General features: G+C 47.9%; 1 protein-coding gene across 2 annotated transcripts; it reads left to right on the top strand.

Moving 5' to 3' along the window:
• Positions 1–7683: 7683 nt before the first annotated feature.
• CST7 (cystatin F) lies at positions 7684–18914 on the top strand. Of its 2 annotated transcripts, none has more exons than XM_019544033.1 (4): positions 7684–7843; positions 16047–16219; positions 16933–17049; positions 18536–18914. In XM_019544033.1, the coding sequence occupies exons 1-4, from the start codon at positions 7774–7776 to the stop codon at positions 18545–18547; spliced, it is 372 nt and encodes a 123-aa protein (XP_019399578.1). In that variant the 5' UTR covers positions 7684–7773; the 3' UTR covers positions 18548–18914. The 2 variants fall into 2 exon arrangements, with proteins under 2 accessions (XP_019399578.1, XP_019399577.1); XM_019544032.1 differs by having other exon boundaries at positions 7706–7843; positions 18275–18914.
• The last annotated feature ends 5628 nt before the right edge of the window (positions 18915–24542 follow it).

Genomic DNA, 24542 nt, shown 5'->3' with positions numbered 1-24542 from the left:
GGCTTGCAAGTGTGATTAAGAGGAGGTCAGGGAGAGCTGTTTGCATACATCAGATGCAGCGTATGTCCTGGTGTAGATAATCTCTTCACCTTTCTTTTTCAGTTCATGTTCAGCCTGGGAAGCGCCGTCTCCTGTTTGGGATTTCTGCTCCTATCACAGAGTGTGACAGTATGGAGTGCCATTCACTCCATGACACGTACTGTCTGCTCTGCATTTAGTCAAAGGAAGTGTTTTGAATTGGTTTTAGCACCTAATATTTCTAGCTAAACTGGGCCAAATTAGCAATAACAAGCATTGCAGGGACTGAAATGAGGCGAGGACCTGGTTCCCTGTTTCAAATTGGCCTTACCAATTGGGTCCACATAGGTGAGACACAATATGCTTGTGTGGTGCATTCCTGATTGAGATGGAAACATGAAAAATCTCACCATTTCCTTTGGAAGCCAAGGCCCAAATTCCAGCCTCAGGTTCATGCTTCTTACTGCCAATGGAACCAGTACGAGTTGCAAGACACCTGGTGGAGAAATGCACAGCTCCAGCGCACACCAATGCACTGGTGTTATTGTCATGCTGGGTCTGAGCAGTCACCCCTCCTCACCAACTTTTCACGGCCCGGGGGCTGCTTCCCAGTCAGGATAAATGGGGGAACAAATAAATGCCACTTTGATACGTTACAGCTGGCGCAATGGAAAACCAGACCCCAAGGGTTGCAAAGCTGTACAATGCCTCGGCCATTGAGACCTATGGGCTTTCCAGGGCTCAAATGCAGTTGACTGCAGCTACATGAGATGCTAACTGCACTGTAGCCTAATAACACTAGCAGGCCAGGCAAAACCCATACTGATACGCTACTTTGCAGTTAGCTTCTGTAAAAACCCATGCACCGGCACTACTGTACAGTAGCGCAAGTTACTGCGCATTGATTTAATACTTGGTTATGCTAGTACTAAACTTAATGTGCAGTAACTAGGGCCCATTAATGAACATGTAGATGTGACCTGTGTGTGCATAAGAGAAATGTGAAAAAACAGCAACAGAAAAGAGGGCAGAGAAGCAGTGGAAAGCTAAGAGAAGGGGCTTTTCTGTGCAGAGTGCTGACTGAAAGAGGTTTGGAGCTGCGAGCAGAGAATGTGTCTCTTGTTGTCAGGTTCTTCCTCTGGTCCCAGAAATGGGCTCTTTGTATGTTCTTTGTATAAGCAAGCAAGGTGTATCTGAGACAGCTGACTCCAGCTTCAGTTTCTACTCCTGACAGAAACAAGGCATCAACCAGCAAGAACCTGAGCAAGATCTGCCAATTAACAGCTTGGGCAAAAAGGGGTCACAGTAATACTATAACTGGAGTTTTCCCAGCCTCCCTCAGAAAGCAGGGTTTGTTGCACCTTCATGGCATCAGGGACACGGCCTGCTATAAAAAGCTCACCATTGAATTAGACAAGACAGACAGAGCGAGGGATGAGACAATGCCACTGCTGTTTCACGTCTGGGACACTGAGACATGCACGGGGAAACTGAGTCAAGCTTTTAAAGGCATTTCATCACCTCACCCCCAGTGGGTTCTGGGCCTACGTGACTTGAATGAGGTCACATGAGGAGGCTGGTCCAAAGCCAGATAGGTTCAGCAAGCTTCTTTGGCAAAGTAGGTGGAGGTGGATATTATGCCAACTGCTGGAGAGCTGGGGGGCTGATTACTATTCAACACAACCCCAGCACCCTGCACTCCAGTAGTTGCTGCAACTGCAAGGGTCTGGAACATTTTTGGGAAGAGTGCCAAAAACACTCACAACTTCAACCTGTAAGATGTTGACATGCCAGAGGCACATGGCCAGGGAGCTGCGAGGGGCCTGATCCTTGTTGTGGCAGTCCAGCCCCAGCCCCCTTCCTGCCATGCAGCCCAAGCTGCTCGCAGCAGGTGGTGGGGAGGCTGCAAGCAGCTGCACCAGGGTCCATGGAGCCCCAGCCTGGCTTGTTGCCAGCAGCAGGTGCACACATGCCTTGAAGCAAGGGGTCTGGGCTGCACCGCCACAACAAGGAACTGCCCTGAGGTGCACATGCTAAGCAGAATGTGTTCACGTGCCATGCTCTGGCAAATGTGCCAGTGGTTGCCTGCCCCTGTGCTACTACAGCATCGCAGCATGGGCTCGAGCAGCTATGAGTCAGGGACAGACTTGCCACTTGACAGCTGCAGCAGCTCCATAGTGCTGGCTCCCCAGGGGCCACCCCTGGTACCCCACTTACCCCACCCTAGATGTGCTACTTGGTGTAGGGCTAAGTCTGCCCAGTTCCTACCACCGGGCACTATGATGTCCCTGGCAAAGCAAAGACTTCTGGAGGGTGCCATTCCAGCACCTCCTCTAAGTCAGCAACTTGGGCTGGTGCCCTCCTTGTTCCCCCCATCCCCATGTTATCTACTGTCCAGAGCAAGAAACTAAACTCAGATGTGCTGATTCCAAAGCACATTCCTCCACCCCAACCTTCCCCTTGCTCCTGGTCCCCAGCCCCTAGCCCATCTTTCCCCAAGTAACTCCACAGAAGCCATTTAACAAAGGAGAAGGAAAGTATGGTCCTCCCTACCCCGCTTCACACACACATTACGACCAAGCAAAATTAACACTACCACTCACTAACAAGTCAATTATTGTTTCCTTGGGAAGGAAGCATTGGAGAAACTTAATCAGCACAGTACTCAAGGGGCCATTAAGCAGCGTAAGTATTGGAAACAATGTAAATCAGCATGTGTTGTGTCAAACAAGAGAGGGGCTGTGACCAGGGCATAAATCAGCTTTTACAGATACATGCACAGGCTCCATCAAGACTCTGCTGCATTAAATACTGTGCAATTTGGTGGGATGCCATAGGAGAAGATGGGTACCAGTTTTCTCCACCCCACCCCTGCTCCATTGTGCCTTGGTGCTGTGATGGCACAAGAACCAGGATCATGTAGCCTGCTCCTTGCACCAGCCCCTTGGGGAGTGCACAGCAGGGAGCAGTGCCTGCTCTGTACAGCCAGCCACATCAGGAGAATAAAACTGTGTGAAACCTCCATCCCATTTGAAACTGCAATTGATGTGGCAATGTAATGGGGGTCAGGATAATGCCCAGAGGATGTGGCTCAGGGCAAAGCCCACACAAGCAAGTCACTCAGCACCGAGTTTGAAGGAAACACAGCCAAGTTCACAGCATTACGAGGCACCTTCCACAAAGTACCCCCTTCGCTGTCAAACCTGTCCATTCAGGTCTGCTGTGGTGAGGGACCTTCTAGCTCCCTCCAGTGGCCTATCGGCAGCTCCACAGCAGGGAGAAATTGAGAGATTAGCCAGATGGGTTCAGGCTCCATAGGAAGCTACTCAGCACCTTGGAGTTACTGGCCCAGAGGACCCCACACACCTAAGCTGCCAGTCTGCACGTTACAGGCTATGTACAGACTCCAGCACCCACAGACCTCCATGAACATCCCCTCCCCAGGTCTGCTGTGGCCAGTTCACCCCTGTCCAGAGTCGCGGAGGCTTGGGGCCTTCTTATTTCCTTGTCCCAATCATATTGAGCTCAGTCTTGAAAGGTGCAGCCTGGTTTTGATCCAGCTATAGCACTTACACACATGCCAGTTTGCAAGGACACGGCTACTCCCATTGAAGTCAGTAGGCTTCCTCACATGCTCAAAGTCCAGTCTGCTGCTGGGTTTCAGGCCAGGGTGCTGCAGACCTAGGGGACTGGGAGCCACTATTCTTACAGCTGCGCGTAATTATGTACCAATTACTTCTGTGAAATAGCTGCATCTTACTTGCTTTGCTTTGGCCCCTACAGCCCCACCTACTGGTGAAGACCTGTGGTGAGCAGGGCAGGTCGATTTTTATTTTTTTGTAAAAACTAGAAAGTGTCCAGCTTTATAAATGTGTGCCCATTGTGCAAAAATTTTCATTTTGGAAAAAAAAATTAAGTTCTTGGATATTTGAAGAGGCAAGTCTTAACATTTTCAAAGCCAAACCCTTTGTTTGGTTGGTTTGAAATGACTTTTGAGTGTACACATTCCCCATACATTGAATTAGAACGCACATTTAAAGCTTTAGATACATTCAAAAAATGTCAAGGCTCAATATTGGAATAAAATGTTTCCATCGACCCCCAACAAATATCTAAGTGTACTTGTGTTTATTTTCAAATCATTCCAAGCTGGAGTGGCATTTCTTTTTCAGCTATCAATGAACTGAAGAATCCACTTCCCCCAGCTCTGGTCCTCACCAGTCAGGCAGAAAATGTAAGGGTTTTACCTTCCGCTTCATCCTGGGGATGTGATTGACCTCTCACTTAACCAGCTCCATACCAGTGCAGAGGCCTCCAGTGTGAGGAGCTGGCTGGTTTCTCCTGCTCACTGCCAATAGCAGCCAGGGTTTTTTTGGTGGTTTGTTTTGTTTTGTTTTGTTTGAGACTGAAATCTCTGGCCTAACTAAAGCGTTTAGTCTTGTTACAGGATATCTGGGTGCTGCTGATCAAAGGGCTGCGTGCAGGAGATCACATAAGCTGATCTAATGACCAGGTTCCTTTTCCTAAAATAGAGGCATAGTTAGTTGCTTCACTTTGGCCCTTCCACTTTTGAACTCTCTGAAATCCAGTTTCACATAAGCTGAGCTTTTATCATGCAATCAGTAATGCAGAGGACTCAGTTCCTCATTTCCCTCCCAGATTCTTAACCCCAGGGCACTTGCAGTGGCTTCCTAACAGCAGGGTAAAAAAGCTGAGAACAGTCAGGCCTACATGGTCCAACTCACCCTACTCCACGGAGGAATCTGTAAGGCACTTCTGAAATTAGGAACACTGTAGTTATTAGGCCTGTGCAAAGTGACAAGTATTTGTTTCAGGTTTAGATTCAGCTGATTCGGAGGACAGTGATTCAATTCGGAGTGCGGCAGAGGCACCGTGGCCAGCATAGGACATTTACCAGTGGTAAGCTCCTCGCTTCACTGCTCTGTCGAGCTTCGCCCTGAGCCTGGCGCCATGTGCCTCCTCGCTCCCTGAGACAAGGCAGGGGCAGAGCTAGGTACCATGCAGGCTCCGCCAGCTCCGGGAACTGCTCCACTCCCCAGCCTCTTCCAGTGAGCTACTCTAACCCCTCACACATCATAACCACAGAACACTTTATGAAAACAGAAGCAAACATACCATTTGGTGTGCCACAGGTAAAACCCAGGGTAGGTAAGGACACAACTGATCCTGCCTGTCTATCAGCAGACAAGTTATTAGGTTAACATATGCTCATATGACCCCAGGAAGTCCCTGTGCTACATAGGAAGATAACCCCCACCAGACTTTGCCAGCTTGACTTGGGGGAAAAAATTGTTCCTAACCCCAAATCAATGGTTGGTTTAACCCTTAGTGGAAAAATACAATGCTCTAGCCAGATATCTGAGATGCTGTAAAGTGCATGTAGCTGCTACAGTCAAGACTCCCATTTCTATCTGTGGTTAATCTCTGGTATTTCAGAGGGAAGAAGAATGGAAGAGAAGGGGGAGAAGGAAACCCTCATAAACCACTAAAACATCCATGGGGGAGGGAGGGGTGCAGAATCCTTCCTGGTTCCTACACATGACAAACAGAAGCACTGAAGCATGGAGATATCAAAATTGGGCAAAAGTTCCCTGCACCTTATAGATGAGAGTGGGCAGGTTGGCAGATTAACCAAAGCACAGTATGATTCAGGACAGAATGTCAGTGAATTGAAACCAATTTCCGGAGATCCTCTTGGCCAAGTATACATTATGCATATATGTATGTGCACATTTATATGTGAGTATATTCAGGAATGGGCTGAAGCAGTGTACTCACAGACCAAAGCAGCATGCTTACGGATCGCTACACCTTAGAGGGAACATTAGGCTGGACCTGATGGTCTTGGGAGGTCCCTTCCAGGCTTAATGTCTATCAAATCTATGAATGTCTGTCCCTAGCCAAGAGGATATGATGCTGGAGAATGGTGGGAATGGTAGGTGAGAGTGTGGCTACTGAGGTCCATAGTTGCTGGTTTAGGAATAAAAGGCTTGATATGATAACAGTTGTCTGCTCTATTGAGCAGCCAGCAGAAGAGGGCTCCTGCCCCAGAGTTAAACTTCTGCCCTCCCCCTCTCCCCCTCTCCCGTCACCCTGCACACACACTGTGAAAACATGGGAGAGATGATGTTGCTGAAATAGCCACAGATGGGGTGGGGATGGGTGCCGGGGGCCTGACCTTTGAGAGGTGTTTTCTATGATTTGGGGGAGTTTGCGTCACAGTATTTGAATTCCTGGGCCTGGTAGCAGTGTGAATCACTATTTTTTTACACCATTTATGATTGGAGGGTTTTCTATACAGCATTGTACTTGTCTTTTCTCAAGGGGAAACTCTAAGATTGCAATTTTCCTGCAGCTGATTGTGTGTCACTAATGCCCAACTTACTATACCCGGTACTTTGACCTGGGCATTAAGAGGGACATCACTTTGGAGGAAACACAGACCAATGAGCTTGTGTCCCAATCACTCAATAATTCATTGGTTATGAATGCACTCAGATTGGGCAGGGTTCCCAAACTAACATATCCAAAAATCATGTGTCCAGTTCTACAAAATCATGGGATGGATTTACAGAGCATTTGTTTTCAAAATAATAACTTTTTTGCACTATTCATAATTTCAAGTTTTTCTCCATGACCACAAGGGATAGACATTTACTTTCTTTTTTTTTTAATGCAAGCTAAGATTCTCATTAATCACCTGACTCCAGCAGCTGGGGCTTTAAGGAAAACACTAACATCATATGGTTTGTGATCAAACTGTGGCATTTGACAACGCTGTCAAATTTCCAAATACTGCAAGTCATCATTCGTGAGCAGGCCCCAGCATGAGCTGCCTCTCAGGATGGGAGCTACCTTGCACACGGAGTTTGGAGATAAGGAACAGAACCATAATGGCATTATCCTAACAATAAAAGCTAAGATAACCATCTTCCCATTATTCCAAGCCTCCTCCTTTGAACATAACAGACATCCTTTCCAGACATGGACACATCCTAACCGTCACTGCTAAACTTAAAGGCCTCCCACTGGTATCTCAACACCATGTCCCCAAGAAGACACCAGGTCAGGTCCTCCATTCTCCCACCCCACCCCTAACACTTCACAATTTTCCTTTTCCAGGCCTTCATTAAGGGATCAGACATGAAGGGTGGGTTCCTCTGAGAACCATGAACTAGCTGTGTCTTGCTTTGACTTCTCCCTGGAGAAAATTGCCCATATTTACCATGCCAAATACCCACCTGAAGCATTAAACACCGCTTTTCTGCTCCCCTCTTATGGGGAGGTCCAGATATATTGTCCTATCAGTGTTTTTCCAAAGCAGATTGTTTTCCTATAAGGTCTAGTCTTAACTGAGCAGTGTGGTTAATTTTGCAGTAGCTCCACATCTTCTACTTTAGAAGAGCTGCTTTCTTGACAAACACACCTGTGACGTTCCAGAAAACCCAGTACATATTGGTGCCAGTCAATGCAGAGCATCAGCTCATCCTGCCCCTAGTGAAGCAACCCTACTGATCTGTCAGAAAAAGTTTTTTGCAGTTGGCATTTGTAGCATCAAGTCATCAACGAGAGAGAAAGTGGATAAGAGCTGTGGGTTTTTTGTTTTCTGGGTGTTTCTACCACCCTCAGCCAATGGGAGCTCTTGAACTGACAGCTCATCCTGAGTGTGGGGTGAAAAGCAACTTCTCTGACTGAAGAGCTCTTCACTCCCCTGCTAAAGTGGTGGAGGCAGCAATGAACTGGTCCTGGGGCTTTGCTCTCTGTTGCTACTTATCTCTGTGGGACTTCACCTTGTCCAGTCATGGTAAGATCAGAAAATCATCTTAGTCTATTTTGAAGCTTAAAACTATGCTGTTTTTTTGTAAGCATGAAGAGATGTGAGAGGTGTGCAAATGATATCCTCTGCACACCCCATCTTTCATTTTTAAAACTCTGGCTTCTTACAGCTATGATTTGAGTGGAAGATAATTATATGGGAACATGTATCTAGAGCTGATTAAAACAATTTCTCTCCCTCTAGAAAACAGCATTGTCTGAGGAAACTGTGTAAGGATATTAAAATCTACTTGTGGCTTCAGTTTATTTGTCAGAGGCTAGGTTTTGCCTGGCCTTGCTTGTTAAATGGAAAGGTAACGTGTAGCAGTTTGATTGCTAAGTACAGATTGCCACCTGAGTGATTAGCAGGTGTTAATGAAGCATTGTCTCGGCTCATTTCTCACTTGCCTAAGCAAGGAAACTCTCCTGATTATGGCTGGCCTTAATACTTTGGAGTGGTAACTTCAAAGGAGGGTGTTTTGTCTGAAGGTTTTATTCTTAGTGATACATGCATAGAAAATGCAAATAGAGTCACTGAGGGCTTGGGGGAACTCGCTTTAGATTAACCGATTAGCTCTCTGTTTCAGCTGTGGTTTCCTTTTGGGGTTGGAGAAGGCCTGCAAAGAACACAGCTTCTTGTTAAGCAACTAAATAAAAATTAGAATCATAGAATAGCAAAGCTAGACGCGGTCCTAGGAGGTCATCTAGCAACCTCCTGCTCCAGGCAGTATCAGCCCTATCTGAACCATCCCAACCAAGTACCTGTCTAACCTGTACTTATAGGCTTCCGGCCTTTACAAACTCACTAGATAAGTCTTATCCCTTGAAGTTGGGAAGGGACTCTGAAAGTGGGCCTCTTTGGAAAAAAAAAACTAAAATAAAGCTGCCTCTGATCAGCACTTCCCTCCGGAGGAACAGATTGAATAGGCACGTGTGCTAGTATCTCTGCTGCCATCACCAGTGCATGAGTGATGTTCAGTAAGGTGACAGGAAGACAAGGTTCTTTGGGTAAATATGATATCTTTTATTAAACCAACTAAATAGTTGGAAAAATTGTACTCTGCAAGCTTTCGGGTACAAACACCCTTGGCTGTCTTTCATCTTCCAGCCCTCCCCTGCCACAAAGTGCAGCCTAGGCCCAGCTGTATTATCTGGATCTGAATTTTATCAGGCTCCAAGTCCAAGGTGTCAGGATCTGAGGGCCTGACTTTGTGCCAGAGCCTCAAATTGGTCCCCTAACAGCTGCCAGGAAGTGTGTAGGCTTATATTGTGCCTGAGCCTGGGTGTGAGGGAGGTAGCTGAAGGTAGCTGCACTCTTATTCTATGTTTCTCAGGGGCCGTGAGCAGAACTCGGAGTACCCTCTGGGCAGCTCAGTCCCTGCAAAGATACCTGCACCCTGTTTGCCTGCTGCCTTCCAGGCCCTGTGAGCTCAGCTCTGCAAGCGCACAGGTCTCTTGCTTCGTAACAAGTGGTTGTATGGTATGGCTAGTAGAGGAAGTGTGGAAGCTCAAGAGCTCTTGGCTTCTCACTTTAGTACCTGGCTGGATTGCCACCCCTGTCCTTTAATGGGCCTTCTTGGAGCAGGGGGTGAGAGAGGCTACATCTATGTATTCTTATGCCACACTTCTATCCCTGGGGAAACTAGCATCTTCAGCAGGTGGAAATTGAAATGCAGACTTCCTGGCCTGGCAGAAATGTCAGGGTACCCATTTGTGAAGTGGTGGAGCCTGGACTTTGGGGATCCCTGTGCCTCATTTGCCCTCGGCCTCCAACTATGCCCTGAGTGACGTGACCACATGGCAAAAATGATAAAGGTACTGCAGTGCAGCCATGTGAGGAGAGGCTGAGGGAACCAGGCATATTTTGCTTGGAGAAAAAAAGATTAAAGGCAGACATGATAGAAGTTTTCAAATACTTGAAATATTGCCACAAGGAAGAGCAACTGTTTTCCTTTGCCACAAAAGGCAGGACGTGAAGCAATGGCTTCAAACTGCAGCAAAGTAAATTCAGATTAGGTATTAGGAAAACACTTCCTCGCTGTTAGAGCAGAGAGGCAGGGGAATCAACTGCCCAGGGAAGTTGTAGCAGCTCCATTACCAGAGGTTTTCAAGAGGAGGCTGCATAAGCATTTGACAGCGATGAGTTGGGAACAGCACATCCTGCCTTTATGCAGGGGGGTTGGACCGCATGACTTTCAATGTTCCTTCTAGCTCTGTGATCTGTGGGTATGGTTTGTTCTTCTGTTTAGGGATGGTGAGGATAAAAGCCATGTCTGGAACCTCCAACCGGTTGCTAACTCCAGCCAGTGTCTTGTCTCTCTGATAGCGGTCCCACGTATGGCCTGACTAGAACCAGCCCAAGAGCGGCGAGGCTGGGGCTGCTCTTTGGCCAGACATACCAGATGTGAGCCTTCTGTGAAATACTGCTGATGGTGCCCCATAGCAGGGAAATGGGAGCAGCAGAAAGAGCCCAGGCATGTCCCGAGGGAGGCTGTTGCTGCTGGGCTAAATTCTGATGAGCTGCAACACAAGCCCATCTCTCCTCCTAGGCCCTTTGTTGTTGCAGAATATGCACAAGCGCCTCAAGACCTTTGATATTGCAACACCCCAGGGAAGAAGGGAAATTCCTCCTCCTGTGGGCAAGCAGAGTCTCAGAGTGACTAACCCCATGTGATGGCCCAAATGTCCCCTGGGAAACCAGAGGAACAAGAGGGGACTCAAACCCAGCCGTCCTGACTCCCAGCCTGGTACCCTAACCACTGAGCACTCTGACCTGTGGCTGGTCCTCCTCTCACTTCACTTTTTGCAACAATGGAATTACTTCCCAGTTGGTCGCAGGAGCCAGAGTATCTGCAGCCTCACACAGCCCAGAACACAGGCAGGGAAGAGGTCTGTGTAATGGCACAAGGCAGTGGAGGCCAGCATCTGTATCAGGTTAAAACTGAGCTGGCCAGAGAGGCAGTGAGATGGGAGGGGAAGAACAGCTCTGACTGCTGCACTGCACATACTTTAGGATCTGAGTGGTTTCATCTTATGCTGGAGTATGTGCCTACCAGAACGATCACACTGTATTTGTCTCCAAAGTCTGTCCTCATGGGTTCTGATTCACTAGAACGAAGTGGGTGGAAACACTTCCATTATTACAGGACAACATGCCCATCCCTGTGGCACTCTGCCAGTGACCCCCCTCCTGCCCTGTGCCTTGTGTAGCAAGCATCAAGCAGACTACCTCTGGTTTTCTGAGAGGTGCCCCAGAACTGGTGTCTATGCCTCTAGAAATAGAGCAGCCCACACCGTAGCCCTGGTATTTCCAGCTCTGCCTGCTCCTGTCACTTTCCCAGATCAGAATTGGCCTGCTTGCCCAGCATCATGGGCACAGCAGGATTTTAGCCAAAGCCTCTTTAAAATTAGGAGATGCTCTGCTTTCTCCATGGGCCTTTTTTTTCCAAAGGTCACCTCTACATCTATCATGTGTCCTATCCTGGCTGAGCCATTAGCAACTGGAGTCCCTGCTCAGAGACTCCTCCTGACACTGGCCTCCCCTTTAAATGCAGCTCAGCCAAAGTCCTCCACTGTGTGCTTCATCTGATACCTCCCCTGAACAGAGAGCTGTTTCCTCACTGTTGTGAGAGCTGTGACTCAATAGGTGTGAGAGATCGTTAAGCCACAAAGGGTCTTTGTTGCAGATGGAAGAAAGAGAACAAACATCATGTCCCTCCCACCTGATAGGAGGGCTGATGTCTACATCAGCCAGTGACACTTGTCAGATTTTCCATGCACCTGCTGCCACTACAGATCAGATCAAGGTCTGGGACCCTGGTTTAGCAAGAAGCTGATAAATAATTTCTCAGAAGACAGCTAATTCCTGTTACCAATGGGTAGTGCTAACCACCTTTCCAGTGCTGCCCCAGAAAGGGCACTGCCTTCTTGATCTCTGAAAGGGAGGAGGCTATTTTAGTGGTTAGACCAGGGATAAGCAACCTCATCCAGCTGTAAACCAAAACAACCCAGCTCCAGTCCAGTGCAGGCTGGGTGGCTTCAGTGGTGCATTAGTAGTAAGGGGGGTTGCCTATGCCCACCCTGGGGTTGGGCACCTGGGAACTGCATCCACTCTGCTGATGCTTCTCTCCATTCCTTCCTGCCAGCTGCAGTGTGATTATAAAGATGGAGAAAGACTATTCTCTGTGCTGGCATGGCCAAAAAATAATGATCTTATACTGCAACAAGGGAAATTCAGTTTGAAGATAAGGAAAAACTTTTTCACTCTGAGGGTAGTAAAGCCTTGGAACAGGCTACCTAGAGAGGTTGTGGCATCTCCATCCTTGGAAGTTTTTTAAGAGCTGGTTAGATGGACACTTGGCTGGCATGGCTCAGGCAGGGATGATCCTACCTTGAGCTAAGGGTTGAATTAGGGGGGCCATGAGGGCCACCCCCCGACCTATTTTTCTGTAATGAAAATGACTGACCAGCCCATGAAGCTGGGTGTGCCAGGTGAGTAGCTGCAAGTCTAGTCTCACACATCTTATTCTGCATGTGGTCTCTAGCCCTGCAGTTATTGAGGTCTTTTGTTGCCCAGCATCAACAGCTGGGGTGGGGTAGACACTGCCACCACCTGGACAAGCTAGTAACCTGGTAGTCAGGGTATCTTATGGAAGTACCCTGTGGGGTCAAACCCTGTCCGGCTAAGTGGAGAAAATGGGACTGTCTGAGCACTCTAATCACAAGCGGAGGAGAGAGATGAAGGCAATACCTCTTGCCAGCTGCATTTAAGAGAAAGCAACTGCATTTTGGGCAGACCCCAGTCTGTCAGGACTCAGCCACCACTCAGCAAGCCAAACCTGATAAGGGCTCAGACAGAGGAATGCCTGGTTTCCAGATCCCAGTCAGACTGAAGAATAAGCTTTGTGCTGACCACCTCTGAGGCACTTTTGGATATGTCCAGAAGCAGACTTTTAAATCCCTGGGGAGCTTCCAGGGCCAACACTTAGATGACTGTAGAGTTTAGATGCCACCAGGAACAGGAGATGGCTGAGAAGAGGGTTTTAGGATTGCAGCTTTGGGCCTCAAGGGAATTTGGATCTCTAAAGCCTCCTTCTTGGGTCTGGCCCTAGGGCCCTATATTTCACCAGAGAATTAACCACATAAGACACTTCTGTCTTCTAGTACTAGTTGCTCCCTTGAGATTTCTACCCCAACTCCCTGCTCATCCTCCCTTGGCCAGGTCTCGGGGGCTGAGCCACTGTAGCTGCAGTCAAAGGATCTTGTAGGTGCCAGGATCCCTGAGCAAAGTAGGTCTGTGTGGGCAATGTGAGTGTGTAGGATGTTGGAAGGGAATCTGCACAGCCAAGCCCAAAGGAGAATTTCACTGTTCCCCAGCATTGTCAGCGAGATGTGTTTTAATTAGTTGATGATCATTTCCATGTACACTGTCACGTGCTTCTGAGCAACATGCTCTAATTGTTTTCTTGCTGTAAACTGTTTTAATAACACGTCTTGTGCTCTGTGGTTCGGTGCTAGGGGTGAGAGTTAGGTGTGAAAAATGAGTTGGAAGAAATATAAAGACTCTTATATTCTACAGTATATTGTCACCGGCGCTCGGGGAGAAGGAAAATTTAAAATAGCAGCTTCTTGGATGGTGTGCTTCATCATAAGCCAGGGAGTCTCAACTAGGGTCCCGTGAGACCCTTTCAGGAGTACTGAGACATGAGTGCCACCACTGCAGCAGCCTGGTGAAACTGCCCAGATGGCCTCTGCTATCACTCAGGATATGAGTCGGGGGGCCAGACCAGAAAGGCTGCAGCAAGAGTAGGTACTTCTGCCTGCCTTAGGCTCATCTGGCTGTGCATGAGGCACGCAGGGCCTTTCTACCCTGCACTGCAGCAGCAGCAGCACCCCAACTGAGAACCACTGAGGTACGCTGAGGCAGTGTAAGAGTGGTTCTCAACTGGGGTTCTGCCAAATTCAAAAAAGGTGTGGAAGGGAGCCCTGAATCTAAAACAATTGAGAACCACTGGCTTAAGCAATGGCATTATAACAATTAATGCTAATAGAGAGACCTACCACTTTCATTGCTTTCCCTGATTCACTATAGCCATCTAGTCTGGAAATTCCTGTCTCAGGTGTATTTTCCTAGGTGTGTTAGCAAACAGTTGACAGCTGTTGCAGGATGAAAAAAATGCAGTAGAAATAATCCAGGTGGAGAAAGGACTCTGGGCAGAAACTTATTTTGTACAACAACCCCTTGCATCCAGATTTCTGTCCACTTTGAATGATGTGTGGTATGCACTCGAAATACCTTCAAATTCATCAGCCACCAGAATGATCGCATTGAATTTACAGAGATACCAGAGTCATTGGGCATCTCAATGTTTGGGATGCAGGGATACAGATTGGAATGAGAGAGTTCAGACTGGAGTTCGTCAGCTTAGACACTTCTCTGACAACAGCTGCAATGTTGCCTCTCCAAGACAGAAAGTTGTAGCTTGAATATGTCACTTTCTGAAGCTAACAGTCTCATGAATTCTCCTTCTGGGCAAGGTTTTGCTTTAATTACCCTAAGCAACTCACCAGGTACGCCAGCACTGACACGTGGTAATAATTACTGGTAATAATTACTAAGGTTATGGTCAAAATGGAGATGCACATTTAGTGCCCCCTGCCCCCACTTTCAGCCTGTTACTTCCAGTGCCTACACACAAAGGAAACACGCAGACTAAACCAGGTGGAACAGGCCTTCACTGAAGCCAGGGCCAAAGGCAACTCCCAGGGAAGGGAGTTTGCAGAGGGTCCCTCAATTCTTGACTCAACCATATCCTGAAGAAGAAATCCCTAGGATCCAGCCCACATTGCTGGATCAAGGTCCCTAGCACTGAGGTTATTTCCATCCTCTTTGCATAGTAGAGGGGGCAACCTTAGGTCAGGATGCTGTTTCACCTATATGCCTCTGCGGCAGCAGTGTCTTTTCTGGAACAAGCTGTGCAGCAGGGGTGGAATGTCCTATGACCTTCCTGTCCCCTCACCCCAATTAGTGAGCGACATAGATTTAAAGTGACCTGGAGGGTCTGGTTTAAAAACATCCTGTCCAAGCAGGCCTCTCCTCTCCCAGAATAGGTGCCAAGTTGATCTGAAAACACGTTTCCATTCATTCTTTGCCTTATCCAGTGCTGTTGGTTTCCCTCTTACCACTATGGCCTGCTGAGTGTTTCAGTTACTTCTCTGTACCTCAACCTGTAGAGTCCTTTGTCCCAGATTAATGCAGGGGATGGGGTAGCAGTAAAGAGCAGGAGCGGGGAAAAGGGAGTGGAGTCGCCCTCCCTCCCTCCCTCCCTCCCACACACTTCTTAGCCGTTGCCACTAGCTCACAGCTCTTGTGTGAGCAGGCTGTAGTGCAGCATGCCAACCCAAGCATCTCTTCCCTGCAAGACTGCAAGTCATGGTTGTGTGGTGCTGTCCCTGCCTCCTGCATCCCTCAGCATGTACAGCACAAGCAGGGTTATGAAACAAGATGGCAAACCACAAATATTCATACAGGGAGGCAAAATGGGCAGGGAAACAAGATGGTAGATACAGCCCAAGGTGGCCTAGGCAGAAGGATGGGCTTGTGCAGTGTGGGGCTCAGAGGATCTGCATCCTGCTCCCAATTCTGTCAGACTCCCCATGTAACCTTTGGCAAGTCACTTGATTTTCCTCTGCTTCAGCTCCCCATCTATCAAACAGAGGTCTTGCTTCCTTTGTGGGCAGTGCAGACCAGGAACTCTGTCTTGCACTACCTGGCTACACTCTAGCTGGGTATTGTCATATAGGAGGCATAGACTGGGAGACGGGCTCCACCAAAGGCAATGTGAGAAGGCTCATGAGGGAAGAATGATACTTTTTGCTCTCTTTTCTCCCCAGTCTCAAAGGGAGAAATTGGCTCAAAGACACTAGGGTTGGTGGGGGGCAGGGGGCAACTTCTTGGAGCCACGTTTCATAGTAACACTGAACCTTTTGCTTCTGGTCATTGAGGAATATTTTTAGCAGTGACCCCAAGTCCTCTGTAAAGGGACATGCTCACAGGACAGCAGCTGCACAACATTCAAGAAAAGCTTATTCTAGGCCAGGGGGTGCCTTTCTGAGCAGCCATCACTTCGAAATATAGGTTAGTCTTTGCCCCTATACAGTGTGGGTAACAGGGTGTGCCTGTGTCATTACAGTTCTCCACCTGCAAAAGCCTCCGTCAACCACAAAACCAGGCTTTCCCGTCTCCATAGACACCAAAGACCCTGGAGTTCGCAAGGCAGCTCGGTTTGGCGTTTATCGATATAACAATGGCTCAAACGACTTCTTCCTCTTCAGAGAGTCTCATATAAACAAAGCCCTTGTCCAGGTAAGGGCAGCCTAATTTGTCACACCTATGCAATTCAGATACTAAACAGTCCTGATTCAGCAAGAATAAATACTCTTCTCCTGCCCATGCAAGTTGTCACAATCTAAGTCCTTCCCCAGTAAGTGGAAACCAGGACGGCTCTGCTGAAGCCACTAAACCTACACTGATTTACTCCTGTGAGGAATTCAACCCCTTAGCAAATGCAAGAGATGTGCACCAGTGACTCTTTAATAAAAGATTTCCTGCTGGGCAGGAAACTGAAAAGTATTGTCTCATAGCTGGGCTTAGTACACTGAATGGGTAAAACGAATCTTTAGGATTAAAGTGTTGTTCTCTAACCCCTGGGTAATACAGCCTGGCTTAAAGAAGTCTGACTTCATCCCAGTCCCCACGGAGACCAGTGCAATGATTACATTTTTCTTCTAACCAGTTGCTTTTCATTGCTTTAAGCTCTTTAGGGCCAGGGCATTTTGGGTTAGTTTGCATAGCACTTGCCACAATGGGTAGCTCTAACCTTCATTAAGGCCTCTAGGTGCTGCTGTTACAGAAATTAGTAACCCAAGCTCTCAGTGAGTGAGAGCACACTTTCCCAAGAAACTTTTTTGGCCCACCTAAAACGCACGGTCTGTTCCACAGCCTTCCCTTCCATATGACCCCTCCTCCCCTCCCTGCTTCCGCCTGCTGTTAACTAACCAGGAAATTACTTTCTCTAGATTGTTCGAGGACTGAAGTACATGCTCGATGTTGACATCACCCGGACAGTGTGTAACAAAAGGAACCAATCCAATTTGGACCACTGTGACTTTCAGAGGAAGAAAAAGCTGCAACAGGTGGTTCCCTTTTCTCTGACTTCCTCTTTAGGTTGTTTCATAGCAGCAATTTCAGCATCTGACCCACACCTGTTAGAGTCAATGGGAGACCTCCCACTGGCTTCCGTGGGCTCTGCGTTCTCACAACACTTCACTCCTGCTCATGGACCTAGTGATACTCTGAGACAGAGTTATGCCTGTGGGTGCTTGTCCATTTTCATCCACCTTAAGTCATTTAGATGAGAGGGGCAAACTGTCTAGTTGTAACTTCACTGTATTGCAGCCATCACAAACGGCAGCTATTTTAGCATTCAGTTTGGTAGAAATAAAGGCTGAGGTTTTTCACTGGCTGCAGTAAGAATAAAGTTGGACCCCCACTGTGCTTTTGAAAACTCCATTCAGCTGGAGTGGCTGTACCACCATGGTGAGGTGCCCCCTACCCACGTGGCAGCATCAAGGAGCACAACTCCATGCTGCTGGTGCCACTACCACCACTGCTGCTGGGCAGGGAGGGGGTGCCTCGCCATGGTGGCACAGCTGACGCAGAGCTCCCAAGCCCACATCCTCCCCTGCCCTGCACACATCTGGGGAGGCACATGCCCCCCATGCCTCCCTGCCCAGGAGTGCACACAGCAGCAAGGAGCTGCCACCCCCACCCCTCCTCCCCATAGACTTACCTGCAGGCAGCTAGTGGAGCTGCTCTCTACCACTGCTGCCTGGGGCTGTGTGCCCAGCCACGGGCATATGTGCATGTACAGATGCATGTGGCACCCCCTGCATCCCGCTCCATGCAGCTTCTTGCCAGCCTGCAAAGGGACACCTGCTGTTCCTACAGTGAAAGGAAAACCCAGATCCCTGCACTATACTGGGAATCTGGGACAAATCATGTCCTGGAGACATGCAACTTGGGGCCAGGACTTGATGTTCCCATTTTGGAACTGTCTTTCCCAATTAGGGACAGGTGGTCACCCTACCTACCTCACCTTCACTGCTCCCTCGCACCATCTGGCTTCCTGGTTAGAAGCTGTAGAGCCAGGATAATGACAGCTTTATAAAGCCTTACCTCAGGGATACTACACCTGCCTCCACAGGGTGCATATTCCTGACAGAGCAGGGTCACTTCCCTTCTGTTCCCACACTTCTTCTCTTGTATCATATGGCCCCAGTCAGTAAAATAAGAAGAGTAAAAAAAATTCTGACACAGGCCCTGAATTGGGGAGTCTAACACATTGCCTTCTGCTTGCAGATGTTGAAATGCTATTTTGAGGTTTGGATTGTGCCCTGGGTACAACGTGTCCACGTGCCAGTTGTTCTCTGTCACTGATTCACCTTCCCCAGGACCACTGCACCTACCAATTGCACCCTCACAGCCAGGATATCAGCATTGCTTTTGTGGCAGCTGCAGGCACCCACATGAAGTCTCAGGAAATTGAGACCTGCTGGACAGGTTACAAGGACTTCATTCCAATGAATCGATGATTTTCATATTTGATTTTTTTTTTGCCAGGCAGATCCTTGAAAAATTTTGCATAAAACCCAACAGGAACCATGACCCTTCAAAGAAATAAATTAAACAAATAAAGTAATAAATACAATTCAGGTTAATGGATAAGCAGGACAGTAATAAATATTTTAACAAACTGAAATATAGAGGGTATGCAGAGGCTCGCTACTCAGAATATAAAATGGCTTTTAAGTACATTGACTGAAATACATGTATTACATACAGTTCAAAAGGACTGTGTGGCCACCTATTTGAGGCTGTAAGTGCTGCATGTCAAGTGATACAAAGTAGGCAGTATTTGTACATAGCCAACAGTAATATATCTGCACCTATGCTGCTTGCCCTTCCAAGAAAAAATAAATTGTCAATCTCATTCCATAGAGACTTGCTGAGTTTTGCTTTACTCAATTTGATGACATGTTGCTTTTTATTAACCTATGCATTAAACTACCCTATTTAACATGCAGTTGTGACACTCGTGATCAGGCAGAGCTGAAACTCATGTCTCAGACCACAGATCTGCTCTTGATAGAAAAAACATCCTTTCATTGCTGACATCTGATGCTAGCAATGAATGGTCATTGACCCCAACCCAGGACCTGACACATCAAGTTTGAGTGGCAAAGAATATTTTTTTCCAAGGGATTCATGCAAAAAGACATTTAGGCACTTCAGTCCCACTGATTTCAATAGGATGGTTCCTTCCCCTTCATGATAAATGAAACAGCTTCATCTGTACCCTGGGCTTCTAGCCATGTCTGTAGTTGTCAACCAGGAAGACCCACACCCTCCCCACCTACTAGACTAATTAAAGACAAGGACAAGCCACAGCACAGCAGGAATGCCCACAAGCATAGTGCAACAGTCCCTACTCCTCAGCAACCTGTAGCAAGACATCTTGGTAGCAGGCACAAACTTCATGCACAGCCAATGCCTTGCTGTGACCCAGATCTCTGGCTGCTGCCACCTCCTTACTCCTCTCCAGATCACTCTGCACAGGGAGGTTTGGGCTCTCAGAGTATGGCAGCATCATTCAGCAGTGTGTTCTGGCAGGGAGGCTCCTGAGTTTGCCCCAAACCTGGAAATGTCCCATGGTTACACTCAAGATTTCCAGCATGCTTGACAGCAGTGGCTGTGGACAACCACCTGAGCAGCATCACCAGCCCAGTTCTGGGATTGGGACAGGAACTGGCAGGGTGTGTTTGGGAAGGACTTTGGCAAGACCCACTATGCCTGCAGCGCAGACAGGTCCCGAGCTGGCTATTGTCCTCTTTGGCTACCTATGCCCCTTGTAAAGCTTCCCTAACTCCTTCAGTGGATGGGCATGCTGATAGAACAGACTGGCATTTAACTGCTTCAAATGTAATTAGCGCTGCTTTTTCTCTGTAGCAATGTGTTCCTTCTGTTCACATGGAAGTCAGTTCTGTTTGGGGCACAGATTCAGGCATGCAGATAAAGCATAGATTTTGTATAAAGCATAGATCTACAGAAAAAGCAACCTCTTTCTTCGGTCAACTTTGAGCAACCTCATCCAGGCTTTATAGCCTGGTCTCAGCATTAAGAAGGGAGATGCTAACTGGTATAGAGAGAGAGACAGAGACAGAGAGAGCTGTTTAAAACCTAATAAATGCAAAAGCCAAGATGACAGATTTGTGCAGTTCCCAGATTCAAAACACTGTCTTCAGGGATAATGTGCCTCTATGGGCTTTGCACAACAAGAATGAGGAAACTGCAGGGACACAGCAGGTTACCACGTTTATCACATGCACTAAATATGAATGAGCACCCTGAGAACACAGCTACTGCTTTGCTAGGATAGCAGGGGGTCCTGCAACAGAAGACTGCCAAACTCTTTAGAAGGATATTGCCCGATTCCTATGCAGCACAGCATAATATGATGCAAGGTTATATCTGAAAACATCATCTAATGAAGGGACCGGCCTGCCCCTGCTGCCCTTTACGCTCAGCAGGTAAACAAACTCTCAGTTTGGGCTGAGAAAAAAGCCATGGTTTATAGCTGCTCTGACTCCCTGGGGACTAGGCATTTGTTGCCACTGGCAAATAATGTTGGATGAACAGCATCTGCCTCCTGAAGCAGATCGGGTGCTTGCCGAAAACAAGAAAGGAACAGGCCCTAAGTCATTTAACACCAAGCAGCATATTAGTATTACCTTGCAGCTAGAGGAAGGTACAAGCCTCAACAATGATGAACAGCTGTTACAGGCTGTTTACTTAACCTTTCTTAATCACACAGTGCCTCAAGCATTGCTGGGCCTGTCTCTACTCAAGGCCTGGGTCAGATGCCATCCCAAGGGGCACCTCTATATTAAAGCTTTGCATCAAGGTTAATTGCTTGCCAGCTGACTCCAAGAAGCAAAGTTGTTGTTTTAATGCAAATTTTTCGTGTTCCAAGCCAAATCAACCAAATCAGTTCCAAATCCATGAGTCAGTCAAGAACCATAAGTGGCCTTACTACCAACAAATATCCTCCACCTCCACCTGGGGCTCCAGATGTTTCCAAATCATTTGGCAGGCATCCTATGTGCAGGCCCAAGCCCAGAGGCTTAGGGTTTGGGTGCCCTCAAGTTTTGCTTGCCCTCAGCCATAAGGCTGCAGGAGCAAGCTAGCAAAGATCCTTGCTAGGCTGGTCTGGATTCCCCCAGCTGGTTGTAGTCTGGAAGAAATATGTGTATGCTATTCCAGAGACCAGCCAGTTAACTTGGGGCAAGACACCTCTAGTTCACACAAGGTGTGGGAACAGAGGGAAATCTCTCTTCCACCCAGGGCTAGAAGCAGCCACAAAACAACACATTCGTCTGCAGTGAAGGAAGAGCTCTGTGACAACCTGGGCAGAAATGTCACCTGTGCAAGAGGCACATGGATCTGACAACACAGGATGGTTTGAAAGGGCATCCAGTATTGCGTTTACATCTCACTGGCAAATGGAGGGGGATGTTTGAAAACAGCATCAATACCTGCAATGCTCTGCACATCCACAGGTATGAGGGTGCCTCACTTCCTTCAAAATCAACAGTAATGGGGCCTCAGTGGCAATGTGTAGAGGGTGCACATACACGCCGAGAGCTCTGGTGCACCCCCTGTCAGACCGCGCTCCATTTAGGCAATGGGCAGTGGGACAGGCAGGAGCACTGGTCAGGGAGTGGAGCTGCCAGCAAAAGTGGTCGTGCTGCTTCTGGAAGCAGCCACAGGACTTCCAGAACCAGCGTGGCCGCTTCTTGTTGAGTGAAATTGGCCGCAGGGGGACCCCCTCCCCCCAGTCAGCATGATTGGCCACCAGGGGAACCCCCCTCCCCAGTCGCTAACTTAAGTGGCACCAGTTGCCTATGGGACCTCTACTAAAATTTGTGAATCTGGGCCTCTCTCTACTAGATGTTTGTTCCCCATTGGTCTGACCAGGTTGGAGTCCTTGTCCCCATCACAGAAGGCCAAGCAACCCACCACGGGCAAGTGAAGGCAGAACCCTGGAAGCCATCCAGCAGTGCAGGAAAGGAGGGAGCAGAAACCTACTGCTGACACCACAAGGCAGACATAAGGTTGCATTTGCAAAGCAGGAGATGTTGTTGAAGACTTTTGCCATCCTGAAGAAAGTTTCTGCTTGCTTCAGTTCAATATTGCTGTCAAAACAACTTCCCTTAGCACAGAAACCTCCTAGGTTAGCCCCTCCACAGTACAACTAGCAGTCAAAATGCCACATACGTGGTACCACTGCTTCCCAATACCTCCTCCATTGTTGTCCTCTGGAGCTTCTTGAATCTCTTTGAAGAGGTTCTGAAAATCCAGTGCAACCTCAGGTATGTCCTGGCCCTGACTCCTCAATCCTGGTCTCTGCCAAGGCCAATAAGGGGATGTCCCTCTCCTGGTTATCCATCAGCACAGTACAGGGGCCTCCATATATAGGCTTGCACTGAAGGATGTGGGCTGGAAGTGGTCCTAGTCTGGAATAGATGGGGCCAGGTCTCCTCTGGCATCCTAAGCTTTGCTACATCACATACCTGGAAACCTTTTACCTTTTCCAAGTACTGTCTGTGGATCCAAGCCCCTTTGGGAAACGCCTCTAACCTCTTAGAAAAAGCTTCCACAAAACTTCCCAAGGGACTCCCAGATTCAACACAACAAACAGGACCAGTAAGGTCCCTTAATTCAGACCAAGCCAGAGAAAAGTATGGCCTTCAGAGTAATGGAGAAATGACATGCATGGCTCTGGCTCTGCTATTACAAGGCAGGAGACCACTGGGTTATTTTCTTCTTCACCACTGCCCTCCTCCCATCAGGCAAGCAGGGAAGAAAGCCAAGGTGATGACAGATGGCTGGTGCTGAAACCAGGTTGTTACCATATTTCTAGTGTCCAGCAGTGAAACTGCAACAGCCTGAAATGCTGCAATGCTATTAACTTGACAACAGGGCTGGATAAGGGACCACTGTGTGCAATCACCTGCTCAAGGCAGGATCATCCCCATTTGCACCATCCTAGATTAAAAAAAAAACAAAAAACTAAAATGCTCTTAAAAGACTCCCAGTCAGGCCACCCGTCCAATTTTCTTGGTACAAATTTACTCCTGAATCAGCAATTCGCTCTTGGTGGCAAGAGAAAGTGTAAAATCTAGCGTATACACATGTACACACCTACAGTAGCTGAATGCCCAAGTGCAATTGTCCTTCCCCAGCCACACAGTCAGGGAAGAAGTTCTCTCACCTCCAGTGCTTGCGGACATCAGGGAATTTTCTTGCTTTCTTCAAAAGCACTGGGTGTTGGCTGCAAGCAAGGCTGGGGATTGTGACTGAAGTGTGCTGCTGCTCCTGCTGCAACTTAAAAGCCCAGAGGTTCTTGGCTAGGGGTCTTTGCTCCACCACTCAGTCAGACCAACTGCCACATTTGGTATCAGGAAGGAATTTTAGTCTGTGCCAATCTGACTATGGGATGTGGGGGTTTTGCCTTCCTCTGTAACGGGGGACATCTTCTTCCTTACAATTTCTTGGACATACTTCCTGTCCTTGCAGCAGCTGACCATTAACAATGCCCTCTTCCCCTGCTCTAGCTATGGCAAGTTAAGTTCTTGATGCTTTGATCACTCTGCTTGGTAGTCATGGGAGACTTGTTTTTAAAAAACTTTGTGAACAAGTTAGACAAATATTTGGCAGGACTGTCCCTATCTAAACCATCCAAGTTTTCAGCAGGGGGCTGGACTAGATGACTACCTGAGGTCCCTTCCAGCCCTGCTTCTCTACTATTTTACAATTATAATTCTACAAATTAGCTAAAGCTTTTGACAGGTTACCTGCCTCATCTACTTTGCTGTTTGGCTTGACTAGAATTCCCTGTTATTCCCAGAAGCAGGGAAGTGCGACAACTGTCCTTTACCTAGGCCAGGGGACTGACTGAATTCCAGATGCAGGAGTACATACACACAGCAAGCAAGCAAGCTTTTTGAGTTTCATGTTAGGAAAGGTTACTTCTTCCCTCCTCCCCACCACAGCTGAATCACTGAAGGGCAAATTTCACTGTGTTTTCATGGGCAGTGTAACACACTGCTAAGACTCCCGAGCAGATAGAAGCTATTGCAGTGCATTACCTCAACCCATTTGTTGAGAACATTACAAGTACCAGCAAGAGTTCCCTCCCAGCCCTGTCTCAGAATGGGAACCCTTGAGACAGGCAGTGCCTGGGACTGGTGTCACTTGCTGTTCTGAAGTGCCGCCTCCTGGAGAAACCTCATATTGCAGAACTTCCAGCTCAGTGTCTTCCTCGGGTCTCCCCTGGCCTGAGATCATGACTTGACTCTCTGGCTTCAGTCATACTGGGACCATTACCCTTTTCGGAGCGGTGGAATCTCTCATCTCACAAGCACAATCCTCCTTCCGCCATAAGGGGTGGGGATCAAGGATTCAGATCTGGTGCAGCATTCTCCCTTTCTCTTGGCTATGCAGGATGTTGCAGCAAGCCTACCCTTCTCTGCACATTGGCCCCTGCAGCAACTTCTCCAGCTGTTTC

The sequence above is a fragment of the Crocodylus porosus genome, unplaced genomic scaffold, assembly GCF_001723895.1.
Source record: "Crocodylus porosus isolate Cpor-Errol unplaced genomic scaffold, CroPor_comp1, whole genome shotgun sequence".
NCBI lineage: Eukaryota > Metazoa > Chordata > Crocodylia > Crocodylidae > Crocodylus > Crocodylus porosus.
Note: the sequence above shows the minus strand (reverse complement) of the source record. Positions and strands in the feature narration are given on the sequence as shown.

Excerpts from the sequence above, each read along its gene's own strand:
- CST7 (XM_019544032.1), top strand. The coding sequence starts at position 7,774 with ATGAACTGGTCCTGGGGCTTTGCTCTCTGTTGCTACTTATCTCTGTGG. Across the intron at positions 7,844-16,046 it reads CTTCACCTTGTCCAGTCATG|TTCTCCACCTGCAAAAGCCT; the intron begins GTAAGATCAGAA and ends GTGTCATTACAG. Across the intron at positions 16,220-16,932 it reads TAAACAAAGCCCTTGTCCAG|ATTGTTCGAGGACTGAAGTA; the intron begins GTAAGGGCAGCC and ends TACTTTCTCTAG.